An 18,927-nucleotide genomic window follows, 5' to 3' on the forward strand; every position below is an offset into this window, starting at 1 on the left:
AACAATGCTTTTACTACAATTCTTTTTTAATTAATTGGTCTCGTCTAATTGATGAACAAATATGACACATGGGATGCTTTTTAAAAGGACTATTCAGTTTGATGAGGAAACACTTGTGAAGGATGGTTGAAGAAATAAAGTTTGGCTAATACAAAAGATATATTGGTGAGTGTTAATATCTGGCAGTCTTATAGAACGACCATACCTAGAAGGTTACTATTCATAAAAGTGATTTATTTCTTCGGTCCTTTGAACAGCTATCCCACGTTTTAGGATGGTTGCAAGCAGTTGTGACCCCATTCATACATGCATCAAAAAGTGAAAGTACTGATGATTACTCAATATTATTGGTCATGAACAACACTGAATTGGAAAAGAAATCAGTAACTGTTTCTTTTAATACCTTGTACATTAATGTGAACATTAGCCAAAACCCTTCAGATATTGTTAAACCAATTTCGACAGGAAAACAGGAAAAATTCACCAATTGATGAAAAATACAGATCAACCACAATGGCAGAGGCAGAATTTTTTTTTGGGGGGGGGTGGGGGAGGAGTATTTGAATATGAGCTTATCAGACAAAACAAAACTACTTTTTAAAAAGGCCTATGTTTCAAATAGGGAATTCACAATAATGTTCAAATGGAAACATTATTCAATTAATAAAACAAATAGAACAAATGAAAAGAAAAAAAAACAAAAAACGACAGAACAGTCTCGTCAGACAAAAGCTCTAAAGCACTAAGTCCAAGTGCTGATTATGTGTTGCTAGTCTATCAATAACTTCCCTACTAATTACCGTATTATCCCAGTTACATTTAGAAGCGTAAGCCCAACTAATCAGTTTTCACTGGTCGAATTATGGGACTGACTAGCTCTGGATGAACATCCACTGTTTTTGTGTTCTATCAAGTTCACGTTAAGGCAAGTTCTTTCGAAAGGAGTAGTGGTTTGATTTTTTTTTTAAAACACTCAAATTTTGGGGGGTGTTTGAACACGCCCCCTGTCTATGCCCATGATAGACAAAAATTCAAAATAAGGCCAAATGAATGAATGCTCAAATACGTTTTTTTTTAAAAACAGTATAATTTAAAGATTATAAACATTTATATTACTATTTAATACGGCACAGGACTTAGTGTCCTCAAATATACATCAATATAAAATGGCACATGTTACAGGCTTTGTGAAAATGAAATGTCAGAATTACCAGAATATTCTTTGAAGTTGCTTCTATAATAGAAAAGGCTTTTTGTTGGCTTTCATAAAAGGTTTGATCAAAAATAAAATGATGTGCAACTGAAATAGGACAATCATTTATGGATATTTCCACCTTTGACCATCACCACTCATTCTAACGACATGCGTGAAACACTGCATTGATTGTATAGTATGAAAGTCAAAATAGATCAAATCATGAATATTCACTTCAAGTAAGCAGATGAATGTTAATCAGCTAATCGTATATAGCCGTTTTGTATATCACTAATATTTAAATTCTGATGGACCTGTAATATAATGAGCAAAGTTGCTATAAATACACAGAAACCAAGATTATTCCCTTATATCAGTAAATAACTGATTTTAATCTTCTGAAATCCCATGGTACCACATCACCGCTCACCAAATTACATAATTTGCAGATTTCTGATGTCCAGATAACATCCTCACCATTAAAAACAGCAAGAAATCATTTTTATATAGAATTATGTACACTGGAGTGTGTTGCAGATCAGAAGCTAATCACTAGATTGAAAGGATATTAATAAAATGTAGTTATGATAAAAGTCACTGTTTCATTGCATTTTTAACAGCTGTGTGTACTGAAAAAAAAATTAAATCATGCAATCTTATATAGTATGTGTCATCCTTCAGTTACACAGATTAATTAGCAAATCCTTAACTTAGTATTTTGCATCCAAAGTATACAATGATTGTTGCTTCTTTGCCATTTCATTCTTGTATCTCACTTGCAAATATTTTTTAAAAAAAACAAAAAAGTTAACTTGATGAGAAAAGTATTTCAATTATGAATTAGCTGCATCCAAGATAGAACAGGGAGCAAACTCTGTTGGAAGCTACGAGGGTCATGTTAACAGGCCTTTTGAAATCACTTTAGTTCATTCATATACCTTTTAAAAGAGCTCCATGATGCCTTTCATTAAATACTCTCTCCTAGTCTCTGGTTACACATTTCTGTTAAGTGCAATCTCTTCATCTTATCACACGGTTTCAGTTGACAGGTTTTTTTTGAAAGCCAAGCCCATTGAAGCTGACACAGGACATTCCAAGTTCTACTCCTGACTTACAAAAATCCAAGGCCGAACACAGAACTTTGTCTGGGGACACTGGCACCCAATGTTTTCTCAAAATGTCACATATATTAAGAGTCTACAGCACAAAACAGCCCTTGTTGAACAGCTTCAGTGTCTCAGTAGCTGAACAATGGGAGTACCAAGACTTCATACAAACCCAGAAATTGATTCCAAAATTAGATCCCATTGTGAACATTGGGATTAAATTGCTATAAACCATATCAGATCTTGGAGAATTCAACATTTTCCTGATTACAACTATAGGCAGAGACTGGGCAAATGGGGAAAAAAATCCACACAGAATAGAAACTTTAAGGAGCTCAATTTCCAAAAAAAAGTCAACTTCATAAGTTGCAACATGGTAACATTCCATCATCACTAGTAGGACAAGCATATTAACCATATAAATTAAAAAGTAATCATTATTTTACATTCACTTTTTGGAATTTTCACCTAGAGTTAACAGTTCTAATGATTGGGAAGGAAGTGTCTTTTTACTGGGCTGGCAGGGGTTGTGCCATGTGCAGGTTCGGAGGTTGAATTTGCCATGGTTCATGTCCTTGGTTTGTTTGTAAGAGGTGGTAGAGCTGCTTCAGGTGAGTCACAATGTTATCTTTAATGTCTGGGGTTGAGATCTGCAGCCTGATGCTGCCACTGTCAAAAGAACGTGTAAATTCACCATTGAACATCTCGTAAATCATCCGTGCAACAACTGGTACAACCTGAAAGATCAGGACATAAAATCAGAACATTATTAATTAGGCAGGGAAAATAAAAAACAGTTTACTGTTTGCTACAGACCATGTAGCTGCATCGAGCTTCAAAATCCCAAACCCATCCCCACATAGTCATGTGCAATCTACTATTATAAAACACAGCATGTCCTGTACCTCCCTCCCACGCAACCTCTACCACTGTGAAGCATAAGAGCAGCAATGTTGTGGGAATACCATCGCCCATCATCCTGACTTGGACATTTTTTGTTGTTCCTTCATTGCTACTGGGTCAATATCCCAGAATTTCCTTCCTACCACCATCACCAAGGACTGCAGTGATTCAAGAAGGCCCACCACCACCTCCTCAAGGTAACTAGGGATGGGTACTAATTGCGGCCTTGCCAGTGTTGCCCACATCCCAAGAACAAATATAAAATAAATGCATGCTGTCAACTGAGTAAGCTATTGGCTCAATGACAGCAGAGCTGGTTTCGGAAAATTGAACAGATAATTTTAATGATGTTGGAGCTGGAATTAATTGGTCTAGATAACTGCTCAAATGGGGTGCGTGTCCCATACCAGTAATATACAACTCCCAAAGATACCCTGTGGTACGGCCAGGTTGCTACTAATACATTGTGTTTATTTTTTTTCTTAAATTAGGAAATTTAACAGTTCCCTGCCCCCAGATACTTAGATGCAATGGACTTTTACCAAATGGAATAGAACAAAAAAAATGAAAGTATTGTTTTTACTGCTAAACATCCTGACCTTGAATTCAGTTACGACTTTAAAAAAAAGTGGGGATTTAGATTTGAAAATATCACTTAAAATGAACTGTTGTAAAGCAAGAGGCAACTAAAGGATATGATTACTAAAAATAAGCAATAAAAGCTGTAATGCATTTTGTTGAAATTCATTTTAAAGAATTAAAGCTGAGTTTTGGAATGTTTTTTCAGTTCTCAATTTTAGATTTTAAAAAAATAGGGGACTTGGTTATTATTGACTTACACAGTAAGTACATATGTAGAATCTAGCTACATGCACAACATATCTTACATACTTATAATGGCAGAAATCTGAAGTTACACATTGACAATTAAGTCAGATTTATAACTTGGATGATACATTTCACAAACCGAGATTCTCTTTGCAAAATTGTACACTTCAAATAAAGTGTGCATTTTGCGTGGAAACATGACCAATAATTTATACTGATGCAAAACCCAGGATGTCTGTTACCTGCACCATTATTAGTTTTCTCTCTTTAGGCTTCCCATCTGGCCACTCTTCCCCAAAGCACATGTAAATCTCAAATGATGGTACTTTATTACTTTGTCCCCTTTGAAGATCAATCAGATCTGCAATTAAAAATTAAAATATGTTAGCTGATTTGTATGTGTAAAGTCACAAAGTTCCAATTTACAGACATGGTCAGTAATATTATTAATGGTTAATAATAAAACAATGTTGGAGACACTCAGCAAGCAACAAATTTCAGCATCAACCTCATAATTAGTCTAGCCCTTGGAGGAGAGCACTGCATCAATGGATGAGATCAGAGACACCACAAAAATTGTTTTTCCTTCCCCCTCTCCCACATATTCTCCTTTTATCCCCATGTCCAGCTTCCGCTGGCCGATGGGAGAACCAAGGAATCAAATTTCTCTCATCTGGAAAGAGAACAACTATAAGTTGAACTATTTCACATCTAAGGAAAACAACACAGGGGATAAATAACTTTTGGGGGTGGGGGTGGGGGGCAGGGTGTGAGATAGAAGACAGGACCATCATACACCAAATGCAATAGGGAATTTCTTGCTTTGGAGAGTACAGAAATGAAACTAACTTTGTTTAACCTATTTAATTTATAGAATGTTACTGAAGAATTAAACAACTCACCACTTAAGAAGGTTTCCAGACAAAAGAGTTTGACTTTCTTCTGCCTTTCTATGACATGTGGGGTAGCAGTTCCATTTGCACAGGGTCCTGACCAGTACACCTTACACTGACACAGGCGAATGGCATAGATTGCATGACCACTCACTTCCAGGATCAGTCCTCGGTCCATCACATCCAGTAGGCGGTTTGTGAAGAGACGTTGCTTTTCATTTGAGATATGCTCTGTTCCAGGAAATTTCACTTGTTCAAGGGAAACCGGACCAAACAACTCCTCCTGGTTTGGCATTGGTCCCAAATCCCCATAAAAGAGACGGCATCCCTGTGGATTGCTGATGTTTAAGGTTGGTCCCAACTCTTTACCTCGGTACTGGAACTGGATTTCGAGGTCTGTCACTATACAGAATTTGGGGGGAAAAAAGTATGAATCAAAGAGTTCTATATTTTAAAGCTCATGAAATTCAAGAGAACTCTTTCACAATATTTTTATAATTTGAAAGATGATTAGATCCACACCCACAGTGAATGCGTGAATATACATTTACTTAATTGAAATTTTTTAAAGCAGATTCCTCTTTACTGCAGGTTTTTGTTGTCAATCTACCTTCATTTATGCTCTTTAACCTTAACATGTGTACGCAGTTTATCGTTTTGTCTCAGTCAGATGCAAACGTTCACAGCTTGCTTTAAAATTCCCATTAAACTGCACATTTTACACCAATATATTTTCCCCCAATATACTTTCATCTTAATAATTTCCTGGGGAATCAGCTGGGCTCAGATAGCAACGTTCTCAGCTCAAAGTCAGAACATTCTGCCTTCAAGGCTCTCTTTAGGAATGTGATGATATAATCTAGGGTGACATTCCAGGGCAGTAGTGTGAAGAATTGCATTGTGGGTGGTGCTGTCTGTCAGATTATATATTAAACCAACACATCTGCCAGTTCAGGTGTATTAAGGATCCCATGGCAATATGGAAAGAAGAGCAGGGAGTTCTCTTGGTATCTTGGATAACATTCTTCCCTCAACTGTAACCACTAACTTAAAAACAGGTTAACAAGTCATTTATCTCATTGTTGTTTGTGGGAATTCACTGTGCACAAAGTGTCTGTTGCATTTTCTGACATAACAGTCATCACATCTTCAAGTCATTCATTGTACATCCAGCTCGTTGAGATTTCTAAGATGTGATAAGGCGCTATATATATATAAAGCAAGTCTTTCTAATAAGGATATTGTGGTAAACCTAGGTTGACTATTAGTATTTAGCATGTTTTTAAGCAAGATGATAGAAAATGCAATTAACTGTGAATGAGGCGAAGGGTTGCAACGAAGTTCACTTATTAGGGCAGGAGGGGAAACAGTATGGATATAGAATGACAGGTCAATCTTGGATTCGGTTTTGGCAAGCAACAGGTTTTTTGCTTACTGGGCAATGAGCTGATCCAGGTTTCTGGAGTGCTGAATATCTCTGCTGGCAAATGTGGATCAACCTGCAGGATCTGTTCTGGCTCGTTCTTTATCCACTCATTGGGAGAACAGCTGGTCACACTTGGAGGGGCCATAGGAGAGTCTGCAAGGTTCAAATTACACAATTAAGAGTAATCATCGATGCCATTTAATAAAATATCAACTTTGATTTCTAAACAATTTTTGTACCATCCTTTATTACATCATTCACGATTTACATTCATTTTTGTGTAATTTAGATCAGCTTTTTAAAAAAAAAAGTTTGATTTCAGGATGTGGGCAACATTGCCAGGGCCACATTTGTTGCCCATCCTAGATGCCCCGAGAAGGCATTGATAAGCTGCCTGCTTGAAGCAACTGTGTTACATCTGACAGGCTTGCTGGGCCACTTCAGCGAGAATCAAGAATCATCTCGAAGAGGAGGATTAGAGTCATCTACAGGTTTTGATTAAGCTTAAAGTTGTATTAACGCTGTAAATAAAGGTGCCTGGATTTATTCAAATTCAAAATCGTACCTGAGTTATAATAGAATGCTGAGAGAATTTACAAGTTTACTACACAGTGCATTTTACACAGAAACATATGAACATAAGAAATCGGAGTAGGAGAAGGCCATATGGCCCCTCAAGCCTGCTCCACCATTCAATCAGATCATGGCTGATCTTCAACTTCACTTTCCTGCCCGATCCCCAGATCCCTTGATTCCCCTAGAGACCAAAAATCTATCTATCTCAGCCTTGAATATACTCAACAACTGAGCATCCCTAGCCCTCTGGGGAAGAGAATTCCAAAGATTCACAACCCTCTGGAGTAAAGAAATTCCTCATCTCAGTCTTAAATGGCCGACCCCTTATCCTGCGACCATGCCCTCTAGTTCTAGACTCTCCAGCCAGGGGAAACAACCTCTCAACATCTACTCTGTCGAACCCCCTCAGAATCTTGTATGTTTCAATGAGACCACCTCCCATTCTTCTAAACTCCAGACAGTATAGGTCCATTCTACTCAATCTCTCCTCATAGGACAACCCTCTCATCCCAGGAATTAATCTAGTGAACCTTCGTTGCACCACCTCTAAGGCAAGTATATCCTTCCTTAGATAAGGACACCAAAACTGTACGCACTATTCCAGGTGAGGTCTCACCAAAGCCTTGTACAATTGTAATAAGACTTCCTTACTCTTGTACTCCAACCCCCTTGCAATAAAGGCCAACATACCATTTGCCTTCCTAATTGCCTGCTGTACTTGCATGTTAACTTTTTGTGTTTCCTGTACCAGGACACCCAAATCTCTCTGAACACCAACATTTAATAGTTTCTCACCATTTAAAAATTTTTAATATTTCTATTCTTCCTACCAAAGTGAAGAACCTCACATTTCCCCACATTATACTACATCTGCCACCTTCTAGCCCACTCACTGACCCAGTGTCCTCCTCACAGCTTACTTTCCCACATAGCTTTGTATCAAACTTGGATACATTACACTCAGTCCCTTCATCCAAGTCAATAATATAGATTGTAAATAGCTGATCCAAGCATTGATCCTTGCAGTACCCCATTAGTTACAGCCTGCCAACTTGAAAATGACCCATTTATCCCTTCTCTCTTGTTTTCTGTCCGTTAACCAATCCTCAGTCCTTGCTAACATGTTATCCCCAACCCCATGAGTCCTAATCTTGCGAAACAATTATTTCTTGAAAATAATTAACCCAGCCAGAGTGATCGCTACAGTGCAGAATGTTGGATTCTTAATTGGGAGGTTCAACTTCAAAGTCCTAGTTTCTGTTGAACCTGGGAATAGAGGAAAAACCAGCCACCAAGGTGTTACTTGTCTCGCCTCTCAAGAATGTCGCCTAGTATCTGAAACAAGTAGTATTCCTACAGCTTGTGAAGAGATCCACATACTGGTGTCAGTCGTGGCTCAGTGGTAGCTTTCTCACTGCTGAGTCAGAAGGTTGCATGTTAAAGTCCCACTCCAGAGACTGGAGCAGAAAATCTAGGATGACAAACCAGTGCAGAACTGAGGGAGTGCTGCACTGTCAAAGATGCCATCTTTTAGATGCAACATTAAACCGAGGCCTCGTCTGCCCTCTCATGTAGATGTAAAAGATCACATGGCACTATTCAAAGAGCAGGGGGGTTCTCCTTGATGTCCTGGCCAATATTTATCCCTCAACCAATACCTAAAAATAGATTATCTGGTCATTATCACTTTGCTGTTTGTGGAAACTTGCTGTGCGCAAATTGGCTGCCGTGTTTCCTACATTACAACACTGACCGCACTTCAAAAGTACTTCATTGGCTGTAAAGTGCTTTGGGACATCCTGAGGTCATGAAAGGTGCTATATAAATGAAAGTTCTTTTTTTCTATACTGTACCAACCTGCACTTTTGTCCACAAGTATAGATAATGGGGAGGGAGGAGCAAAACCCACAAACCACTGTGCTAAATGGGATAGATTCAGAACAGATCTAGCAGCTTAAAACTGGGCATCCATGAGGCGCTGTGGGCCATCAGCAGAAGCAGAATTGTATTCCAGCACAATCTGTAACCTCATGGCCCAGCATATTCCTCACTCTACCATTACCAACAAGCCAGGGGATCAACTCTGGTTCAATGAGGAGCAGCACCAGGTGTACCTAAAAATGAGGTGCCAACCTGGTGAAGCTACAACACAGCTCTACATGCATGCTAAACAGCAGAAGCAACATGCTATAGACAGAGCTAAGCAATTCCACAACCAACGGATCAGATCAAAGCTCTGCAGTCCTGCCATATCCAGTCGTGAATGGTGGTGGACAATTAAACAACTAACGGGAGGAGGAGGCGGCTCTGTGAACCCCATCCTCAATGATGGCAGAGTCCAGCACGTGAGTGCAAACGACAAGGCTGAAGCATTTGCAACCATCTTCAGCCAGAAGTGCCGAGTGGATGATCCATCTCGGCCTCCTTCCGATATCCCCACCATCGCAGAAGCCAGTCTTCAGCCAATTCAATTCACTCCACATGATATCAAGAAACGACCAAGTGCACTGGATACAACAAAGGATATGGGCCCCGAAAAAATCACGGCTGTAGTGCTGAAGACTTGTACTCCAGAACTAGCTGCGCCTCTAGCCAAACTGTTCCAGTGCAGTTACAACACTGGCATCTACCCGACAATATGGAAAATTGCCCAGGTATGTCCTGTCCACAAAAAGCAGGACAAATCCAATCCGGCCAATTACCGCCCCATCAGTCTACTCTCAATCATCAGCAAAGTGATGGAAGGTGTCGTCGACAGTGCTATCAAGCGACACTTACTCACTAATGCTCAGTTTGGGTTACACCAGGACCACTCGGCTCCAGGCCTCATTGTAGCCTTGGTCCAAACATGGACAAAAGAGCTGAATTCCAGAGGTGAGGTGAGAGTGACTGCCTTTGACATCAAAGCAGCATTTGACCGAGCGTGGCACCAAGGAGCCCTAGTCAAATTGAAGTCAATGGGAATCAGTGGGAAAACTCTCCAGTGGCTGGAGTCATACCTGGCACAAAGGAAGATGGTCGTGCTGCTGAAGGCCAATCATCTCAGCCCCAGGACATTGCTGCAGTAGTTTCTCAGGGTAGTGTCCTAGGCCCAACCATCTTCAGCTGCTTCATCAATGACCTTCCCTCCATCATAAGGTCAGAAATGGGGATGTTCGCTGATGATTGCACAGTGTTTAGTTCCATTCAAAACCCCTCAGATAATGAAGCAGTCTGTGCCTGCATGCAACAAGACCTGGACAACATCCAGGCTTGGGCTGATAAGTGACAAGTAACATCCGCGCCAGACAAGTGCCAGGCAATGACCATCTCCAACAAGAGAGAGTCTAACCACCTCCCCTTGACATTCAACGGCATTACCATCACCGAATCTCCCACCATCAACATCCTGGAGGTCACCATTGACCAGAAACTTAACTGGACCAGCCACATAAATAATGTGACTACAAGAGCAGGTCAGAGGCTGGGTATTCTGCGGCCAGGGACTCACCTCCTGACTCCCCAAAGCGTTTCCACCATCTACAAGGCACAAGTCAGGAGTGTGAGGGAATACTCTCCACTTGCTTGGATAAGTGCAGCTCCAACAACACTCAAGAAGCTCCTCACCTTCCAGAACAAAGCAGCCCGCTTGATTGGTATCCCGTCCACCACCCTAAACATTCACTCCTTTCACCACCGTGGCTGCAGTGTGTACCATCTACAGGATGCACTGCAGCAACTTGCCAAGGCTTCTTCGACAGCATCTCCCAAACCCACGACCTCTACCACCTAGAAGGACAAGGGCAGCAGGCACATGGGAACAACACCACCTGCACGTTCCCCTCCAAGTCACACACCATCCGCACTTGGAACTATCTCACCGTTCCTTCGTCACTGGGTCAAAATCCTGGAACTCCCTACCTAACAGCACTGTGGGAGAACCTTCATCACACGGACTGCAGCGGTTCAAGTAGGGGACTCACCACCACCTTCTCAAGGGCAATTAGGGATGGGCAATAAATGCTGGCCTTGCCAGCGACGCCCACATCCCATGAACGAATTTTAAAACAAATTTGTAGAAACAAAATTATTTCTGGTTCTGCACCAATTTTTAAAATCAAACAACAAAATGGGAAAAGTCCCCACAAGGAATCTTATCCTATCTAAAAATGTATGCTGAATGAGATTACTAAGCATTAATCTAATTAATTACTTTTATTTTGTTCTGTTCATTAAATTACGGACCAAGTCTCAGCATTAAGCATATCCTGATGCACCACCTTCAGTAAAGCTGCCTCCATTCTGCCTCGACCTTAGAAGAGCACTCCCACTGCACCAATATCATTTTCTCCATTTCACACACCAGCAATATTCTGTCCTCATCATGAGGCTGCCAAATTGTACGCGCTAGGAAATGCCAGACCCATTTCACTCTGGATGCTTATAGTCAACAGAGAACCAACTGGGTTGACTTCAAACACAGATTCTAGAGATTTTTTAAAAAGTATTTTATTCCACTTCACCATTAATGTTTTATTACAAGATCCTAATAGTAAAATAATAGATTAGATTCACACCGATAATAGCTCTGGGTTCACTTACCATTTAAATTCAGAAATGGAAAGCTTTCTTGCATCTGTATATAAGAGAGGAAATGAACATAAATATGAGAGCAGTCCTTCTTTTAAAATTACCTAAATGACCAAAGACCAATATTTTCATAAATGTGGAGTGGTCTATCGTTGAAGAATTTGAGTATATGCCAACTGTGTTAATTAGAATATAGGCCGACTGCATCAATTCCTTTAGAATATATGCTGATGCCATTATTTCCTGACAATCAAGGGTTGATTTGTCACTGGATAAAACTGCATTGGTTACATCATAAATTTTACAATCACCACACATCAGCTGGTACACAGCACAGCTTCTGCTGGCATTCACAGTGAAAACCAGCATCAGGAAAAGTGCAATAAACCACCCCTGAAAACAATATAGATCATCAAAAACAGCAAATATACAAGAGTGATTTGAAGACTATAATTTCAAGTTCAGATACAAATTTCCACCCACATCCACTTTCCAGTAGGGATCCTTACACAGCAATCAGGAGCAAGAATCCAGGCTGATTTTTTCCTCTCTAGCCTACGGCCACTAAGGGCAACTGTAGTGACCCTACAGCTGTACTTGCCACAAATTGAACTGGGGACTTTGTATTGTGTGATTTGGTTCTGCACCTGATGGTGACTTCACCTACCAAGCCATCCAGTTTGAATTTGCCACAGTACCCTTATCATGCTCGAAAATCCTGTTTCAAAGCTTGTCCACTCACTTTAACTTGAGGCTGAGAAGAGCTCACGTCACCATCCTCTTCATCTTCCAAATCTATGTCATTTTCTTCCCAAGGTACTGATCCTGTAAAATACAAATTATATTGTTATATAATAAATTGAAAGACCTAATGGGTTGTCAGATTTAATTGCAAATCAATGCCCTCAGTCGTGCCTTTTCTACAATGACTGAAGTAAAACCTATTATTTACTATATGTGCAGTGTATCTTGGTTCCTGGCAGCAGTCTCATGCCTTTGTGAAGTTGTGATGTGGAGATGCCGGTGATGGACTGGGGTTGACAATTGTAAACAATTTTACAACACCAAGTTATAGTCCAACAAATTTATTTTAAATTCCACAAGCTTTCGGAGGCTTCCTCCTTCGTCAGGTTTCTACACCGTTCACCTGACGGAGGAAGCCTCCGAAAGCTTGTGGAATTTAAAATAAATTTGTTGGACTATAACTTGGTGTTGTAAAATTGTTTACAATTTGTGAAGTTGTACTTTCTTTACAGATAACTAGATTTTATTTTTTGTTTAAGGCTAACGTTGAACTGAAAACAAATAATTTACTTGTTTTAGGCCCGAGAATATTTGGCTCTTCAATCAGTTGAAAGCTCAGGCCTAGTGTCAATGACAATTGATCTTACGGTTACAGTATATTGTAATTTGACCCCTTGTGATTTAATTGGCTTTTTTCTCCTATCCCAATACAAAACCTACTGAATTACTGATTCCTGCTCCCAGTCTGCTACAACTTGCAAGCATAAACAAAAATTACATCAGCAAAGTTCCAAAATGACAACTGTTTTTAAGCACTTAGGCCTTTTTTAAAAAAAACCTTGCCAGTACCAGCTGTTACAACTCAAAGCAATTTCCTACCTGGATTACTGTGTGTGCCATTGCTCTGTGGGATATCACACACTTCGTAAATCTTAAGAGGATTCATTGGAACCTCTTTGGTTCCATCATAAATTAGGTTAAATTCACGACTTTTATTAAGCGCACATCGGAGCTGTGCTTTCCACTTGGCTGGATCTGGGTCATCAATCCCTTCCTGATACTTTCCAGTTTCTACTGCCCATGCCTGCAGATAAAATACATTGGTATTAATATTTTAAGTGACCCTGATTTGTAGATTTAGACCAAATCATTCCTTTCTCCTTCCACTCCAACTCCTACTGGTCCCACAAAAATAATTTTTTTTAAAAAACGTACCCTTTTCAGCATCGCCGGTGAAACTGGTTGGCGAGTACAAGGCGCACACTCTGACCACTTCTGTCCTAAAATGCCAATCGGGGTCCAATATATGATGTTGTAGGACCTTCATTTGCATATTGAAAGGGACCTACCACCTGAATCTGGCAGGCACTTTGGCTGCCCAGTGGTAGGCCCGTGAAATTGGCAGCGGGCACAGCATTGGTATTAACTGGACGGCAAGTCTATGGATCCCATTTTGAGGTCATTAACACTGATTTCAGCAAATTAAAAAATTGATCCCATTGTTACTCAGTGAGCAGTGACTAATCTTGTTCCATGTAGTGATTAACTATACAAGATTTCCCCATAGACTTTTGGGCATATTTTTTGTTTCTGTTCAATAAAATAATTTTTTTTTAAAAAAACTTTCCATGGTCATTATAAACCAATTTACTCTAACTTTATCCACAGAGAAAATTATCACCAGAATTTTCAACTTCAGCCCAGTTATACACCCCACCCGATTTTCCTTACCATTGAATCAATAGAAAGGAAAAGCCAGACAGGGTGTACAACAGGCAGTCGATCGGATACCCCAGCTGAAGTTGAAAGTTTTGCCATGTAAAAATCCTCTGGAGTATAGTTTCTTCTGCACGCAATGTTAAATAAAATTTACTTTACTACACCGAGGAAAATATACCCATTTATAATAACTTGGTCCTTATCAGTTATTTTCATTTAACAGGCTCCTGCACTTGGGCCTGTTTCCAATCAGAAGTACAAATGTGCACATCATACCTTTCCAACAGTTGCTAGCGTTTATGGGACTGTTGTAAAAAAAAAAGTTAAAAGCTCTAACAATTATTTTTCATCTCTTTGCACGATCTTTGCCTTTTCAGATTTTAGTTACAGGATACTTTGCCATTCTCACTCATTATGATGCTAAGGGAAATACAATAAATGGTAAACATTTACAAATGTGGGAGTTATGTTTGTATTACTCATTAGAATAACAGATTGTTTCCTTTATCAATTCTTGATTTATAATTTGCAACTCTGTTTTGTTACCATTTTAGTTAATCTACTTCCACCCTAACAAATGGACTGAAAATTTACAAGCAGAAAAGTCTTGTTACCACTGATCTTTGATCTTTTAACTCAACTTAGGAGACATTACGTTCAGTGGATCAGTCCACTGAGTCTTCTGCCCACAGCTACCTTTCTGAACAAATACAGATTTGACACATCTAAATCTCAAAGGTCAGCTTCACTCAGTCAGTAGCATGTTTGCTACTGGATCAGAAGATTAGGGCCCGTACTACAAACCAGAACTTGAGCACATAATCCAAGCTAAAGTCCCAGTGCTATCTTGTAGGTGAGATGTTAGACTGAGGTCCCGTCTGCATATTCCAGTAATTAAAAATCAAACCAGACCTGGGAAAAGGCCACTGTCCACTTGGGCCAACAGCCAAGGTTTCAGACGCACCCTGTGTGGATGTATTGCCACGGTCATGTTGTGAGCACTATTGTTTTACCCAACATTCCTCCCTCAACCAATACCACAGAAAACATTGGTCATTCATCTCATTATTACTTCTGAGGTACTACTGGTGCAAAATAGCTGCCATGTTTGCTGGCACTTCTATAGTAATTCATTCCATGAAGTACTTTAGGACATTTTAATATGATAAGGTGCTGTAAAAATGCAATATTACTAAATGTAAGATTTACATTAATGCTCCAAGCCAATTAAAACAATTTTATAAGTTATCTGAGGAATAAATGGCGGTGATGGGATGTAAGCAAACAACCTATCTATAAAACAGTGCAAGTTTGTTTAAGGTGTATAAATGTGCTAAAGGTAACCAACTTTTCCATTCAAAATTAACCAGCTATCTTTAGTGTGGCGGGTCTGTTTACAAGAACGATTTGGAAAACAATGTTACGGAAGTTAAGTCATAAATCCCATACAATTACAATGAGTTAAAACCATGGCTTCACCTTAAAGATAGTGCTTTCTTCCTCTTGAGGAGGACTGTGGCGAGTTGCATGTTTCCAAGGAATTTGGAATCGTTTATTTTCCCGGTGGAGCCAAACTAGACCTGAAAAAAGGCCACTGTCCACTTGGGCCACGAGCCAAGGTTTCAGACGCACCCTGCGTGGATGTATCGCCATTATCTGAAACAAGAACTCTTCTTATTTAAGAAGAAAAATAAAATGGTCATGTTGTGAAATACAAGATTCACGGTGTGATTTCAACAAAACTGATTTGTAAGTGAAGATGTGGAAACACTGCTTTAACCTACTGAGGTGATAAATTAGTGTTACAAACACACAGCTAGACATTTTAGTTCTAGGGGCAGTTCCCATCCAATCCAGTTTTGCTAATTTCACTGATTTGATCCAAGGAATACACAGTGAAAAACAAATAGATTTTTACAATTACATTTATCAGGGCAATAAATCACATGTTTGAGTGCATTTCCACCACCAGTTTTAAACTAACCAATTCCAATTGTAGGAAATCACAAAACAGGATGGTTGGATAAACAAAACAAGGTTCGGTCTCAATGCTCTTTGTTTACAATAATGTGCAGTGTAACATGCAACACATTAGATCAAAAAAAAATTGTTGTTGCACACTAAGAGAACTGAGTTGGGAATTAATATTCTGAGGTTGCAATTACACATCATGCCAATTTTATAATTACAGTGTTAATGCAGCCTAAATCCAGAGTCAGGGACCTACTGCACACTGGAGCAAGACTCCATAGAAGTGAGAGACTTGCTCTGCTTCCCTCTGAAATCAGGTCAGGTCTTAAATCCACATTCACACTGCACAATTTGGGTGACAGTTATGAAGCAGAAACTGCTTTGCACCAATGCAAAGCCTGCAGTGTAAATGTGCCCAGAGGCTGTACACCAGAGGTTTTAAAGCACTAAAGCTGCATTTCTAATGATCAGTAGTAGCTGCAGTGCGAGTTCCACCCAGACAGTACTTGGATTAAGTTGCCTAGCTCTTGTCTGGAACAGTAATGGTGATATCTAGGAGAAAGCTCAGCACCTGGTTACACACATCCATAGCTCCTCCCCTCCAGCAATTAACATTTAAGTAGTGTACAGAGGCAGCAATCTCAGTCTCTAAACATTTATCAGGTAGATTAAGGACCCAGAGACCCTGTAAGCACTTTGTAAACTGGGTCTGACACCACATCCATTTACGTTCCATGCAAAACGAAAGCAGTGGATACTGCCCCCTCAGGGAGTCTCACTCCTTTCTTCCGGAGTCAGGTGAGGCCCTAAATCCAGATTCACACTACAGGTTTATCGCCAGAGAGGAGTGAAAGCCGCTTGGCAGCATAAAACGCATCCGAATGTTTTTATAAAATAAGTAGTGTAACATTAAACTGGTGACACGCTGTTAGGTTGAAGTGAGGGTTCAGGAGAATCGACACTCGGGGATTTAAACGACGGGTTTTTAAATGCTGGGAGGGGCAAGTAAAGGCGAGAATAAATTCGGATTTCTGCAGTGAAATAGCAGCGGGACACGCCTGGGCAAAACTAAGAGGCACAATAAATCCATACAGAAATCATCTTAAAACTATCTACAGTTATGTGTGGAGGAAAATTCCTTTCTTGATCCATCAAGCGGAAGTAACTCAAGGACCCACCGGTGGAGAACACACACCCTACGTCCAGCTGAGTAACACAGGGTGGGAATTTCTCCCTCTCCCATCGGGACAGGCACGGGATTTTAACCCGGTCCCCTTTCTGGGCTGGAGGGAGGGAGAAAGGCAATGACACCAAGTCAAAACCCCGAGATCAAGAGTTCGCATTCCTTTTACCTTCTCGTCGATTTCCAGCTTGTGATCCCGGAAATGTTTACTTTACAGAGTCGTCTCCTGCAATAATGGAGCCAAGAAACACACAAAAAGTCAGTTTCACCGTTCTCAGCCCGCACGGTTTGGTGTCGGTGTCTCCAAAATGTTCTCTGGTGGTTCCTGATTTGGTAAAGTCTAGATTAACGAGAGAGCAGTCTGTCTCCCGAGGTTGGTCTGGATTTTACCAACTTCGTTTCCCCACCCCTAACTTTCTCCATAAATTTCTGTTGTAGAATCTACGTCAGAGCCAGAGAACACCGCACCCAACTCATAGATACTATGGAGAAATAGAGACATAGAAACACTTAACAAAAATATGTGACAACCCATGGCATAGCCCAATAAACAAAAATAAACTGATGTGTCTGACTGTGTGGAGTCAAATAGTCAGACACAATAAACAACCACTGAAAACACGTCTGACACAATAAAGCCACAAAAGCTTCTTAAACGTTTTAAGAGTTCAAAAAGAACGAGGTTTCCGAAAAGGAAACAACCTGAAAATAGTCCACAAAAGAGACAATAAAACAGGTAAATACGAAAGGGGAGCGGAGAGGAGGGAATCGTGCAGAAACACTGGATATTGAACCAAAACCAATCTAAACCTTGAAATGAAACATCGATTTTAAATATAGATCGATCAAATACCCCGTTGCACGTTTACAATAATATCCCCTGATCAAAATCGTAGCTCCTTCAGATATTTACATACATTTTGTTCAATAATAAAGCATTTCTAATGATATGTTAAAGAAAAACAGAGGCTCTTTCGCAGGAATCTCTCGATATATATTACAGTAGGTTATTGATGAATTGCAAATTTCAAAAAATTTTGGCATAGAAAAATAACTTCCAGCAGAGACACAAACGTATGATTTAAAATAAAGAAATAGTAAATAAAACTTGGATAAACGAGGAATTATAAAGTGTAAACATACGGTGAACACACTAGCTACTACCAAAGATTCAGCGAATACACATAAACACTGTCGCACCAAAATCCGACCAACAGAGTAAGGGGAGAAAGTCCAGGCACCAAGAAAGTAACGAAAACAGTGTCCACAAATTGTTCATATACTAGCACTAAAATCGCTGGATCAATAGGTACAATGCATACACTTACCTCGCAGTCTGCAGTAGCACAAATGCAAGCAGTAATTGACTCTTGATTCCTCACCCAGACTGTTTCTAAATGTTGATCCTGGTTAGTCTCGGTTCACCGCAGGTATGTGCAGTGACTCATCCAGTCACATGAGTGTGTGTTTCCTGTGCTGGTTTTGCTACATTTACCTGCCCAGTTTCGCTTAAAAAAACTCGAATGTGTAATCTTGAGTCACTTACTGTAGCTTGACTAACAATTAACGCACCTGCGATTGAAACAGGCTGGAATGGGTGCTGTGCAATGTGCGACCCAAACTGTCAATCGGCCATTTGCGCTCTTCGTTCATCTACATAAGAATGTAAGAAATAGGAGCAGGAGTAGGCCACATGGCCCCTCGAGCCTGCTCCGCCATTGAATCAAATCATACGTTGCAGGAAAGGATGCCCCTGAGCATGGTACATTGGCGAGACCATGCAGACACTGCGAACTGTGAACGGACACCGCGCA

General features: G+C 40.0%; 1 protein-coding gene across 3 annotated transcripts; it reads right to left on the reverse strand.

The window, feature by feature from the left end:
• Nucleotides 1-380: 380 nt before the first annotated feature.
• Nucleotides 381-18,549, reverse strand: irf6 (interferon regulatory factor 6). 3 transcript variants are annotated; one of them, XM_068007529.1, is made up of 10 exons: nt 18,442-18,549; nt 17,283-17,339; nt 15,439-15,615; nt 13,120-13,324; nt 12,239-12,321; nt 11,509-11,542; nt 6,361-6,504; nt 4,935-5,327; nt 4,275-4,393; nt 381-3,038 (listed from the first exon to the last, which is right to left on the reverse strand). In XM_068007529.1, the coding sequence occupies exons 3-10, from the start codon at nt 15,610-15,612 to the stop codon at nt 2,811-2,813; spliced, it is 1,380 nt and encodes a 459-aa protein (XP_067863630.1). In that variant the 5' UTR covers nt 15,613-15,615; nt 17,283-17,339; nt 18,442-18,549; the 3' UTR covers nt 381-2,810. The 3 variants fall into 3 exon arrangements, with proteins under 3 accessions (XP_067863630.1, XP_067863629.1, XP_067863631.1); XM_068007528.1 differs by having other exon boundaries at nt 15,439-15,632; XM_068007530.1 differs by lacking the exon at nt 18,442-18,549 and having other exon boundaries at nt 15,439-15,632; nt 17,283-17,558.
• Between the last annotated feature and the right edge of the window lie 378 nt (nt 18,550-18,927).

Source organism: Heptranchias perlo, chromosome 27, assembly GCF_035084215.1.
Source record: "Heptranchias perlo isolate sHepPer1 chromosome 27, sHepPer1.hap1, whole genome shotgun sequence".
NCBI lineage: Eukaryota > Metazoa > Chordata > Chondrichthyes > Hexanchiformes > Hexanchidae > Heptranchias > Heptranchias perlo.